Source organism: Diachasmimorpha longicaudata, chromosome 11, assembly GCF_034640455.1.
Source record: "Diachasmimorpha longicaudata isolate KC_UGA_2023 chromosome 11, iyDiaLong2, whole genome shotgun sequence".
Taxonomy (NCBI): Eukaryota; Metazoa; Arthropoda; class Insecta; order Hymenoptera; family Braconidae; genus Diachasmimorpha; species Diachasmimorpha longicaudata.
The window spans coordinates 3851957-3865338 of record NC_087235.1 but is presented as its reverse complement, the minus strand read 5'-3'; the positions used below and the strand labels follow the sequence as shown (position 1 = coordinate 3865338).

Genomic DNA, 13382 nt, shown 5'->3' with positions numbered 1-13382 from the left:
CTTTATAATTAGCGGAGTTCTTGGGAGAGAGTGATGTTCTTATTTGAGAATTTATTCGCCATTTTTGGAGACGAATTTTTAATGAGTTGAATGGCATGTAAAATATTTAATGATAAGGTTTGAATGGGAGGAAAAAGGGGAAAAACCTTTTCCGTAAGAACCCTTCCTCAAATATTGAACTATTTCATCGATGAGAAAAAAAAAATTCAGGTCATCCAGTTTTTCAGGGTCTCATGAGAACTGGATGAAAAACACCTGGGAAAATAATGCACGTTTCACAAAAATGAGTTTCTTGCATTCATTTCCTTAAGTAGAGTTCCCTAAATAGAATACAGTAAAAAAATTCCACCTCGGGGAAATAATGCGCTAAACAGGGGTTGCTTTTTCCATATTGTTTTTCATATAATCATGAGATATTTATATTCATATTTTTTGCATCGACCAGGTGGATTTTTTACGACATTCTCATGGTCCCGATCGACGTCCACAATGTGCTCTCCTCCACCTGCTGTACCAACGTCTCTCCATAATCGATAACTCGTGCAATATCGAATAATCCTCATTCACCAGCCCCTTCTCAATTAATTCTACTCGTCAATCTTGACGACATCAACAATTTTCATCAAAATGAAAATAGTTGTTACAGTCGATACCTCGTGCCGTGACTAGAGTTTGCAATTGTTCGGGAATACACGAGAATTGCCCTGGTGGAGCTCTTACATACGTGACACGCCCGAGACGGCCTTGTCCGATTGTCAACGGTTGACTGACACGCTGGCGCACTATAAAGCCCACTCTTTCACGATTCCACTTCGATCGAAATCACCAATATATACCGAGGAATATAATCTTCTACGTGCCTCGGGGAGAATTTTCCAACGAGTACCAGTTGCCTGGACGTGTGAATGACCCCAGGGAAAAAATCATCGAGGTTTATCCATTCCCCAGTGGATAATAATTTTTAATATCCTCAACCAACAATTTTCCATTCCTCCTTTTGCAATATTTTCTCATCATCCCACCAAATTCAATCGCAACCAACTCCCCACAAGTCTCCAATAAAAATCCGCCCATCCCACCTATTAATTCCCTATTCATCCCTCACCCCTCGATCATTCAATAACATCACTCCCCCGGGGGCCCCGCGACGCCTAAGACTGAACCAACGTAAAACAAGAAAAACCATAAAAACATTTTGGGATCTTTAGATCTTGAGTAGCCCCCGAGGACACTGTTTCGACTTCTGTGGAGTCTCGCCGCTTTTGCACTTGTTGCCACACAGGGACAATGACGAAGTGCTCGTACGACGTTTCTCAAGGTCAGATTCCAGCACGTTTGTCTTTTAACGAATGTGGGTAAAATGAGGGAATAAAAATGCCGGGAAGAAATCCATTCGAGTTCTTCAACTTTGCAAGAGGGGTGAGGATGGGTGTTATAATTGGAAGAGGTCGTGGCAGTGCAAATTGTCTTATCCATTCCATGGAATCAGCAATGTCTGGGGAGGAGGGGGGTTGAGTCAAGGGATGAGAAGAGGGTGGGGAGAAATTATTCCAAGTGTTAGAGGACTGCCCCCTCGTTATTATGAGAATACAAAGCAGAAAGGAGGGAAACGATTGAGATTCGAGATGTTCTTTCACATGTGAGTGAGATAGAGTGAGGGTGGATAGGGGGAGGGAAGGGGGGGGGAAGGGGGATCACAAAGTGCCACGTTGGGATTGAAAAAGGAATTAAATGGGTAAACACAATGGCGACGACGTTTTGTGCTGGACTGGCGAACTGCGACAGGACAAGGTCACGTCACACACGCGGGACCCCTTTTACGATGAAAACTCACTGCTCCCTCCCCCCCCCCCTCACACCCCCTCCCACCGATGTTGGACGACTGCTTGGCATCTCTCTGCATAATGCAGTCTTCATTTTTTTCATCATTTCTTTTTTTTTTTTTTTTTCTCTCCACCAACGCTGAAGAATTTTTTTTCCTCATTCTCACTCACTCAGTTACTGAGATCCAACTGTCTCACTCGAGTGAGGATGTTTTATTTTTATTTTTTTAATTCTTTTTAACTTCACACATTCTCCATTCTTCTCTCTGTTTGCTTCACCTGCGTCTTCTCACGCGCTGAGTATACCCTCGTTCCATTCATACCTGAAAAGGGGACCCTATGAAGATGTTCTTTCATCCCTCGTCTTTTGCTTGTTCGCGAGAACACTCAGCAGAGGCGTGATCCTCCCGGGTGAACGCCAGACGCCTGAATATTTATATTAAGACCCTCCCTGGATACTCGGGGCCCATGAAGAGGATTCAATTTTTTTTTTTTAGACTTCACTCGTTGGACTGATTTTCGTTACGTGTATTTGCGAAATGAAATTCAAGAGCTGGAAGATAAATAGGAGCGGATGGGAATCAAAATGCTGTGGTGATGGTTGAGAGGGGAGGGGGGGGGGATGGGTTAATTTGTTTTTGTAATCGGGGAAAGTGAAGTGTCATTGTGCATACAGAGGGGGACCTCCGGAGGAAAAGAAGTTTTTTTTTGTTTGGAACAGAAGGCGAGGAGATTGACGTCTCGGTGAGGGACATATATTTTTTATTCATTCGAATAATGTTTTTGGTTCCGGTAAACAATTTATATTTTTTTATTTTGTTGCTCATGTGTATAGCCTCTTGGGTCTTTCCATTTTGTTTATGTTTTACATGATTTTTTCACGAGGTGAGGCACAGGTGCGGCTGGTGGGGGACAAACAGCCGATGAATCTGGAGAAACCGAGATTTTGCTAGAATTAAATTTACAATTATCACAGTGCTTTAAATTAGAATGAAAAAAATTAATGTTTACGGTGATTGGTGATGTAGGACCGTTATAACCGTGGCGCATGGGCGGGTGAATGGGTAAACCACCCGTGGCGCCGAGGTCGGGTTTGTACTTCGAGTGTCAACTCACGAGTTAATAAATGGTTATTAATGCGTTTGCGAGTGCCAGTTGATTGCGAGAATAGGCGACTAATCACTTGAAACTATTTTCACGATGATAATTTTTATTTCAATTTTTTGTGTGAAAAAAATATGGTCAAGTCATGGGTAATTGCTTGTCCAGAAGTGATTGGACGTGGGAGAAGAGGTACTTCGGGAAATTACCGCGCTAACGGATGAGATATTCCGCTTTGTTGTAGTTTGGCGTGTCTGAGGAGATTTCCAATCAAATTTTTCAGCTAAATGACGTGAGAGAGGGTCATCATAATTTTGATTTTTCTCGGGGAACTTGCGTTGACGGTTTCCCCTGAAATTTCAACATTTTTTTTTGCGTCTGAACTCCTCCTAAACTGACGCATTCAATGTACATATTCCATTATATTGTAAACGCGATAGAATCGTTGCAAAATCATTGATAATTAAAATGTTCAACTCTTAATAAGTAAAAAATACTTGATGAGAAAAATGGGAAAATTAGTTGGATATACCTGAATGAAAACTTGATTAATTGAGGAAAAAAACTGAAAACCTGATGGAAGTAGCTGTAAAGTTGAATAAGTTGTCCGGAATTAATCATTCAATAATGGTCACAGATGTAAATTAAACTGGAGTATTTAGTATAACAGGATGAAATGTGGTCGATACAATTTCAAGGCTCATGCCGGGCTGACCAGTCTGTCACTCGTCACTTAATCGCTCGTTAGGAGTGGGGATGAATTTGAGAGTCGACTTACTGCGGCCCCTATTATATTATAATTATCTTTATCAAATATAATCTTTCCTTACATAGTCAGCAACTACAGAAAATCTTCTCACAAATAATTTTCTCTCGCGGAGAGAAAAATTCTTTACAAATTTCGCGCTGGTTCCGTAATTGTCCAGTCAAAACAACTGTCAGTAAAAATTACGGAACAGTTATGCACTTTTTCACTGATTTTTCAGGAAAAAGTAGGGAACGTTCAGTGAAAAAATGTGGATCTATTCCAATTTTTACGGAATATTGTTTCGACTGACAGATTACGAAAGTGGCAGGTAATTTTCAAATAATTTTTCTCGCTTTTCCGCTCAGTAGAAACGGAAATTCGAGGTAAGACCGGGTACTCCCGGACACGCTTCTCAATTCAAAGAGATGATGCATTAACAACTCTCGCTAAGCATTTGCTCCCGTGTATTAACCGCGCACATGTGCACATTTGCCACCTCTAATTTACTCGGCAAGTTCCAACTCGTTATTTTACGAAAATAATCATCTCATTTTTCGCTCGTCACGCGGCCCAAACACCCGGATCGAAAGAATTAAGCCTCATTTCATGGCATTTTTCGTCCAAATATCAATTCATTATTTATTTAGAAAGAATAAATAACTGCAAACCCGGGGATGGAGTGACGTTTGAATTATTATAACTTTTTTCATCGTGTTTCTGATAAGTAGAGAAAAAAAAAATATATTGTAAAAATCGTGGCAGACTCGGAGCTTTTATTTATCCACGAAATTGCCATAAATCTCAGCGCTTGTTACGACACATTGGACCGCATCGGGGCGCCGTAGCACCTGCGTATGTGTACGTTCATGCCACGGAGCAATAATGCCACGTCGGTAAATCATTTGAGGGAGGTTTTGACCGGTGGAAAAAAAATAGTGGAAAATATCAAAATAACAGATTTCTCAGACTTCTTTTTTTCAGTTCATATATCTTCAGGGTTAAGTCAAATAACGTGTAAATTGTTTTTATAAATAATCCCACGGTTGTTTATGCGATCTTGGACACGGGGAACAAGTGTTTTTATCGATAAATGTGTGGGAATTTGTGATATACATTTTTTTTATCATCGAAATCATTTTTTTTCAAGCGTTGAACAACCACTCGAATACTCTATTACCGATTTTTTATTGCCCGATCGAACCAGTGTTTCACAGCGTAGCTCATCAATTTATGTTTGCGTGAATGGATAAATTTTGGTGGGAAACTTTTCGGGGGACTCTGGATATTAATTCCGCTAGTCGTGGGTCATATATTAGTACGACAAGTTCATGAATAATTTCTAGAGTTCCCTGGGATCTTTTATTTCACTAGTTTCCGAGACTTTATGACCATGTGAATGCGCACATTCATCGGAAAAAATGATACACCGGAATATCTTTCGGAACGACGGGCAATTTATTTTTTATTAGAACTTTATGAGTATTTCATTATGTTAATGTAATAACCTCGGAGTAATGTGTTCCACGAAAACTTCAGTACAATTTTTTTGCCATAATTTTATGCTTCAAAGAATTTTTGTGTAAATTGAAAAATTGATTTTTTTTACTATTTATTTTTGAAAAAGTCGCAGATTTTTTTCGACTCCGTATTCACAACGTTCACTAAATAAAAAATTATAATTCATGAACTGACTCAAGCACAAAAAAATAAGAGCAAGATCCCATATAATTGAAATTATTCCTCAACGATAAAAAATTAAATTTCAATTTTTTCCAAATCAAGAAAAATTTCCCTGTTCACCTTGTGGTGATGTCCTAGTTCCCAGGGCATCCAGAGGACCACCACCAAATTCAACTTTCCCAGGCACCCTCCCCCCTCCCCTCAGGGTCTTCCTCACCACCCAATTTTTACCGTAAAATATGAATACTAATAAAAGCAAAACACTTTCTCTCGTGTTTCAAAATTTTTATCTTTTATTTTCTTTTGTTAATTTCTTTTGATGTATGATTTTATTCGACGATTACGGCGACTTTGATGCCTCCTCAAAATCGCTCGGAGGAGAGAGCGATCCATAATGGCGGCTTGATTTTTCGGCAGAGAGAGGTGAGGGGGTTGCCCCTTGGGGCAAGAAAGAAAGGAAAAGAGAGGATTTCTTGACGTGAGCCAGAGTAAAGAGAGTAGCCCCTCAAAGGGAACGGCTCATTCTCCTTACCCCTACCTCTACCCTCTCCCCCTTACCACCCCCAATTTTTTTTTTCATATAAACGTACAACGTCCTGGGCCCCATGACTGGAGTTTTAATTTATTGAACCTTTGTTAATTTGAATATTATGATTTATAGTATTGTTACGACTCCCGCCTGCTTCTCTCCCCTCTCCCCCGCCCCCTTGCCCCTCGCCAAACTTCTTTGGCGTGCATTTGAGACTGAGTGTATCACGTCGGCAATGTGCATCACAGAGTTCCCAGGGAGAATAAATCATATTTAATCAAACAAAGCGATAAATAAATAAATGGACAATGGTAATTGAAAAGAAGGGGAGACTGTTTATTCGAAATTCAAATTTTGTTTCGCATTTGAATAATATTTTGGCGCTTCATTATTGACATTTTGAGTAACAAGACGGAAAAATTAATTTTCGGGCGCTGTAACAGAGTTTTAAATCCTTTACGAATTTTGGAATATTTTTAGGGAGTTTTGTTATTTTTTTTTCAAAAAGAAAATTTTAAAAAAAATTGCACGTTTAAGTACAAGTTGGACTATTTCAATTGAAGGGTTCCTCATTCCCGATTTAATCAGCTGATGTATGAATGAATAAATTGATAACATTTTTGTAGAAAAATTGTAAGAAAGGAGCTCTTTATTTCGAACGAGGAATGTTTATAACTCGAAATTAAAAATATAGTTTGAATAAAAAAATTGCTGGAATTCTTGCTTTGGTAATCGCAATAGTGAATCAATAGATAAATCACAGTACGAATGAATGAAGACATAAAAAAAAACCAGCAACCGATAAATATTAATTGTCTCCACAAATAAATATTCCGTCAACTCAATGAAAGTTTATACATATCCGCCTGTGGTCGTGGTGAGATTAATCGTCCGTGAATTTGTCATACTCTGTACATACGCACAAAGGATGGGGCAAAAGATATATACATGTGCAGTACCAGTTGGAGCGTGTTGCAAGAGGATCCTTTGTGCGTCCTTGAATCCCCTCGGTGGAATGACGTATGATCGCTACGTGCCTCCACACCCCCATTCTTATCCTCGCACTGGTGCCCTCCAGGCCCCCGTCGGGCATATCGGGTCAAAAGAAAAATCAAACAAACAGAGAGACATATAAATAAAGTTAAACGAGCAAAAAATCAATGTTTTTTTATTTCTCTTATCTTGTTGCAGGTTCACCCCCTTTGACTGGCTCGGGTGTCCTGAGAGTCGTTGTACTGGATGTGAATGACCACAGTCCTGAATTTTCACGTACCGATTACAGGGCCGACGTCATTGAGAATCAAGTGGCTGGTACTTGGGTAGCTAAACCGACAGCTGCTGATAAAGATGATGGATTGAATGCAAAAATTAGGTGAGTTACCGAGTCCACGCGGACAAAGTGAATATTTCAAGGACTAAAAGGGGGACATTACACTCGTGGAACATTAATAATACCTGCTATCGTCGCTAAAACTCGTTGACTAATTGTATGGACAAATTTGTGCATCATAACTTGTCATTTTTACGAATGAACCTTGTTGTACGTCAGAATGAAAATATTGACTTCAGAGTGGAATTCAATGGCTTGGCGACGAGAGAAAAAAATTCAAGGAAATATTTGTGCGCTTTGGCAAAGAGATCTGATTGGCCGGTGAAGAATATTATTTTTTATCGTTACTATATTCCTATATTTATTGAAGACCGTTTGATGGCCATGTTGATTAGCTTTAGATTTGCGGGAAAATTTGCGAAAGAACTAGAAAAAAATTTGGCACTGAATCCACAATAGAATCTCTCAAATCACGCCCTGACAATTCTCCCACAGGTACAGTCTCCTGGGTGAGAACGCTGAGCGTTTCTCCGTGAATCCCGATACCGGAGAAGTCCTGACCGTGGTCCCCCTGGACCGCGAGCGAACCCCGATCTACCATCTCACCCTAGTAGCCCAAGACTCGAGTCCAACACAACCCGGTGCAGCAGCCGTGAATCTCACCATCTTCGTGAAGGACCTGAATGACAATGCTCCGAAATTCTCAAGTCCCCGATACACCGCCTACATTCCAGACTCCACGGAACCCGGAGACTTTGTCTTCGGGGCGAAGGCAGTGGACGAGGACGAGGGCGACAACTCCCGAATTATCTACCGTCTGCAGGGTGAGGACGCAAAGCTCTTCATTATAGACCAGTCGAACGGAGTGATAAGAGCAGCGCAGGACCTATCCAATGGCAAAGCAACGTATCAATTACAAGTGAAGGCATCAGATTCCGGGAAATCCCCTCAGACCATCACCGCCGACCTGGTGATCCACTTGTGGGACCACCAGCTCTTCCCGAGCTTTCGATCCTCCATAAACACCAAATTCATCCTCCCTGAAGACATCCCCGAGGGGCGGATCATCACGACTTTGAGTGCGTCGACTCCAAAGACGGGAAGCTCCAGCAATCTGATCTTTGGAATGGCAGGAGGAAACGTGGGAGACGCCCTGAGGATCGAGCCTCACACCGGCGAGGTCCTGGTGGCTGCTGGCTTCGACTTTGAGACAGCGCCGTACTACGAGGCCTGGGTGGAAGTCAGGGACTCGGACAATCCCCCACTGCGAAGTGTTGTTCAGCTTCTAATCAACGTGACAGACGCCAACGACAACGCCCCAGTGATGGAGGCCCCTGTTTACAACGCAACAGTCATCGAGGAGGAGTACCCACCCCTCTACGTGACGAAGGTCTCCGCAGGAGACGTAGACTCCGGTGAAAATGGTCAGATAACGTACCACCTGCTGAATGATTTCGATGAGTCGTTCGTCATCGACGAGAACTCCGGAGAGATTCACACGAACATGAAGCTGGATAGGGAGGACATCGGCTCCTACGAGCTGATTGTCGAAGCGCGCGATCAGGGGGAGCCTACGCTATCAGGAACAGCAACGGTCCTGGTGACAGTCCTCGATAAGAACGACAATCCCCCGAGGTTCACCAGACTGTTCAGTGTCAATGTCACGGAGAACGCTGAGGTGGGATCCTTCGTGATCAAGATAACCAGCAGCGATCAGGACAGCGGGGAAAATGCGAATGTGACGTACACCTTCACGGATAACCCCGGGGGAAAATTTTCGATCGATCCTGTAACGGGCAACGTCGAGGTGGTGGGATACCTTGACAGAGAGGAGCAGGACGAGTACTTGGTTAAGATCAGGGCGGTGGACGGGGCGTGGGGAGCCGAGACAACGTTGACAATTACCATTCAGGATCAGAATGACAATGCTCCGGAGTTCTCTGAGGAGTCCTATCACTTCCACTTCCCTGAAATGCAGATGAGGAAGACGCAGGTTGGTCAGGTGACGGCGACGGACGTGGACAAGCAGGGGCCGAATTCAGTTATCTCTTACAGTCTCCTTCAGCCTTCCGACTTGTTCTCGGTGGATCCAGCCACTGGGGATATCTACAGCAAGAGAACGATCCGGTACAAGCACACAAACAGACCGTCATCACCTGAGAATCTTTATCCATTGACAGTCGTTGCGACGGATAATGGAAGGCCGCCGCTGTCATCGAAGGCAGCTGTCGTCATCAGTATCGTTGATGCCAACAACAACGCACCAAAATTCGAGCAGACGTCATACCTGTCTCCGGTCCCTGAAGGTCTCACGACAGGGAAGAGAATTGTGCAGCTCTCTGCGAAGGATGAATCGGACTTCGGTGTAAACGCAGAGGTGGAGTACAGTCTGCTATCAGGAAACGCCACAGATTATTTCTCAGTAGAGCCATCCACAGGTTGGGTCTTCATTTCCAAAAGCATCAGTGGAATTCCCGTTGGTTCGACCTTCTCAGCAAAAGCCAGAGCAGCTGATAAAGGTGTTCCTCCTCAGAAAGACCAGGTACCCTTGGTCCTAATCATCACCGGGGAGAACCGACATGCTCCAGCCTTTGCAGCAGTGTCTTACCAGGTTCGTGTACCTGAAAACGAGCCCGTGAATACCACAATCCTGACGGTGAATGCTGTAGATAGAGACGAGGGCCCCAACGGTATGATTCGTTACAAAATATCATCGAATAACGACAGAAAGGAGTTCTCCGTTCATCCCATCACAGGAGCAGTAACAATTTTGGAACCTCTTGACTACGACACCATCCAAGAGTATCGTCTCAACATCAGCGCAACTGATCTGGGCTTCGAGCCTAAGACAGCTGTTGCAACTCTAACCGTCAACGTCTCAGACATCAACGACAATCCCCCAACGTTCAACCAGACTGTCTACGAAGCATATCTCCCGGAGAACGCGAACCCAAACAGTTTCGTCTACAAAGTTGTTGCTAAGGATATCGATTCTCCGAAATACGCAATAATTCAGTACAAAATTCTCGGAGGAAGTGGGAAAGATCACTTCCACATTCAACACGACACCGGCATCATCACCTCAAAAATAAGCTTCGACTACGAAGAGGCTAATGAGTACACCCTGGACATCGTAGCCGCCAATCCAGACTCCAATCCCCAGATGGTGGGCGTCACAACAGTTCTGGTTCACATCACAGGTGTCAACGAGTACTATCCCAAGTTCATTCAACCAGTTTTCCATCTCGATGTGTCTGAGAGCGCTGAGGTCGGGACATCAGTGGGTCTCGTTCAGGCAACTGATCAGGACTCCGGGGAGGACGGAAGGGTTTATTACTTATTCGTTGGATCCTCGAACGATCGAGGCTTCTCCATAGGCCCTGAGACAGGCATCATCTCGGTGTCGAGGGGGCTGGACAGGGAGACTCAGAACAGGGCCATCCTGACAGTCATGGCGAAGAACAGAGGAGGAATCAGGGGGAACGATACCGATGAGGCACAGGTCATCATTTCGATTCAGGATGGCAATGATCCCCCTGAGTTCCTCCAGAGCAACTACGAGACAACTGTCCTCGAGAGCGCACCCCTCGGCAGCCGGGTCCTGACTGTCAGGGCTGTTGACAAAGACGTGAGGCCCCAGAACAATCAGTTCTCCTATTCGATAATCGGGGGGAACGTGGGACAGGCCTTCAAGGTCGATCCACAGAGTGGTGACATCGAGACTGCGAAGATGCTGGATAGGGAAACTGTTCCCTCGTATCAGCTAATCATTGGGGCCATTGACACCGGGTCTCCACCGCAGACTGGCACAGCTACTGTCAGGATTGAACTACTGGATATTAATGACAACGGACCTACTTTTGAGCCTCCTGAGATCGTAGGCTACGTGAAGGAGAACGAACCCGCTGGGACTAGCGTCATGACCCTGACTGCTAATGATTCTGATTTACCACCCAATGGGGCTCCCTTCACGTATAAGCTGGTCGGCGGACGACAGGCTGATGCTGTCACGCTGGATAAACACTCCGGGGTGCTCAGGACTACCAGGAGTCTTGATAGGGAGGTCATGCCACAGCTGGATCTCTTGGTGAGTCTATCTGTTAATATTATTCTCATGTTCCAGTTACTGAACTTACGAATAGAATGTCTTAACTTTCGAAAAGCGAAACATTTTCCTCTCCTGAATGAATCGGCAAATTCAATAATTTAATCAAATTCAGTAGCAAATGATGAAATACGGAAATATTGAGAGATGTAAAAAGTTTACTTTATGGACGAGTGATGAAAAAAATGTAGATAGCCGGCGCGAAGACAATAGATATACAATTTGCTCAGGGAATGGGTGACTGGGAGGAAATGTGAAAGGTCTGCGATATTTTTTCAAGCAGTTCTTCCTCAATTAAATGCAAATATTATAGTAATGAGTCATAATTCATTACGGGGAACCATACTCCGAGTAAATTGATATTACAAATATGCAATAGCTTTAGTAATGAGGGTATTGGATGGAAATATCAAGAGATATTTATGATGTTTCTGAGATGAATGCACGATTCGTTGAAATATCAACTTCTATTCATGAGGTTGCACTTCGCTATTGACTCGCTCTTCTGAATATACAATTACGCTAATAAAGAGTGAGGATAAAATGTCAGAGACCTGTATTTGTTGCAAATTTGAACAAGTACGAACTACTACTGTACTGAATTTTTCATCCAAATATGCAATTACTTCTTGTGTTTCTGGGATACTTATGCAATTAGCTGAAATATCATCCTCTACTTGCTGCGTTGCATTTCCCTACTGACTTGCCCTCGTAAATATGCAGTTAAGCTAATAAAGAGTAATTCTAGAAACGAAAAATTAGAAGGGCATTTTTGCTGGAATTTCCTCAGCTGCAAAAAGTCTCTCAATACCTTGGACTTATGTCCGGGATGAGTGAACAATTCACAAATATTAAATTGCACTTATTACAATTATCCTTACTTCCTTAGTGAATCATTTATTTTCGTAATAAGGGGTTTTTCTAATGAAAAAATTAAAACACTTTTGTTCTTCCAACAGATTTTCGGAAGTTTTCTCCCGGATATCTCTGGCTCTCGTATAAACACACGTTAAGAGGAACATTCCCTCCTACTTCATTGGTTTTTTTAAATAAAATACCCAAAGGAGCATAAATAAACTCTCGTATTTCGTCCTTTATCCACGAATTTTAAACAAATTCAGACTATAAATTTATATAACTATCGCTTGTCCAGATATTCCGTTATTTACATCATTATTACGCATGTAAAATTAACTCGTAGAAAGAAGTAATTAAATAATAACATAAAAATTTTAATTGTCAACAGATCGAAGTTGAGGACTCTGGAATACCAAAGATGAAGAGTGAGCACACAGTGACAGTGATGGTACTGGACGAAAATGACAGTCCGTCAATGCCCCGTTCAGTGCACGTTATTGTATACTCATTCAACGGTGAGAGACTCATGGGAAAAATAGCCGATGTCCATCCAAACGATCCTGATACCACCGGCGACTACACATGCAAAATACTCCAGGGCTCGAATCCCGGTGTACTTGGTATACCGATCGGTTGCGATTTACATACCAGTAAAATTACCCCCGGTACGTAAAAGAGAAGGAATGAGTGGTAGTGGTGGTTGTGGTGGGGAGGACGGGATTGAGGGCCAGGGGAAGAGGGGGATAGCCCCCAAACTCGAAAGTTCATAAATTAGTGTGTTGCCTCGGTAACTCTTTCTCTTTCGCCTCCTCGTCGTCTCTCTCGCTCTCTCAGACAACTGCGTCTGAATAATTCATGGGTTTCAAATAAAAAAGAGGGGAAAAAAGAGAGATAAAGATGTAAATGAAAAAAAGAGATGAAAAGAAATTGAGGCAAGAGGACGATGAGAAAAATTTTTCGCCCATTGCGATAATTATTTTTCGAGGGATTTTATTAGCGCGAGGAAAAATTGTTGAAGACATGAATCTTCGTGTCTAATTTGTTTTTAGGTGATATATGAATTTATCAATTTGACAGGGGTAACAGTGAATATTATTTATCAATACACTGGAAAGGATGTGGATTATTTCACGGGGATAACGAGTTTTTATTGGTTTTTATTATTAGAAGATTGAGAAGAGGGAGGGAAATGGGTGAAATAGTCGTTC

The 13382-nt window shown here is 42.7% G+C and overlaps 1 protein-coding gene across 2 annotated transcripts in view; it reads left to right on the top strand.

Moving 5' to 3' along the window:
- LOC135167314 (cadherin-related tumor suppressor) overlaps positions 1-13382 on the top strand; it is a 97491-nt gene that overhangs the window by 79010 nt on the left and 5099 nt on the right. For both annotated transcript variants that reach the window (XM_064130384.1, XM_064130383.1), the window contains 3 exons: positions 7073-7253; positions 7707-11298; positions 12563-12839. In XM_064130384.1, coding sequence (XP_063986454.1) covers positions 7073-7253; positions 7707-11298; positions 12563-12839 — 4050 coding nt within the window. The remainder of the gene's footprint in view (positions 1-7072; positions 7254-7706; positions 11299-12562; positions 12840-13382) is intronic.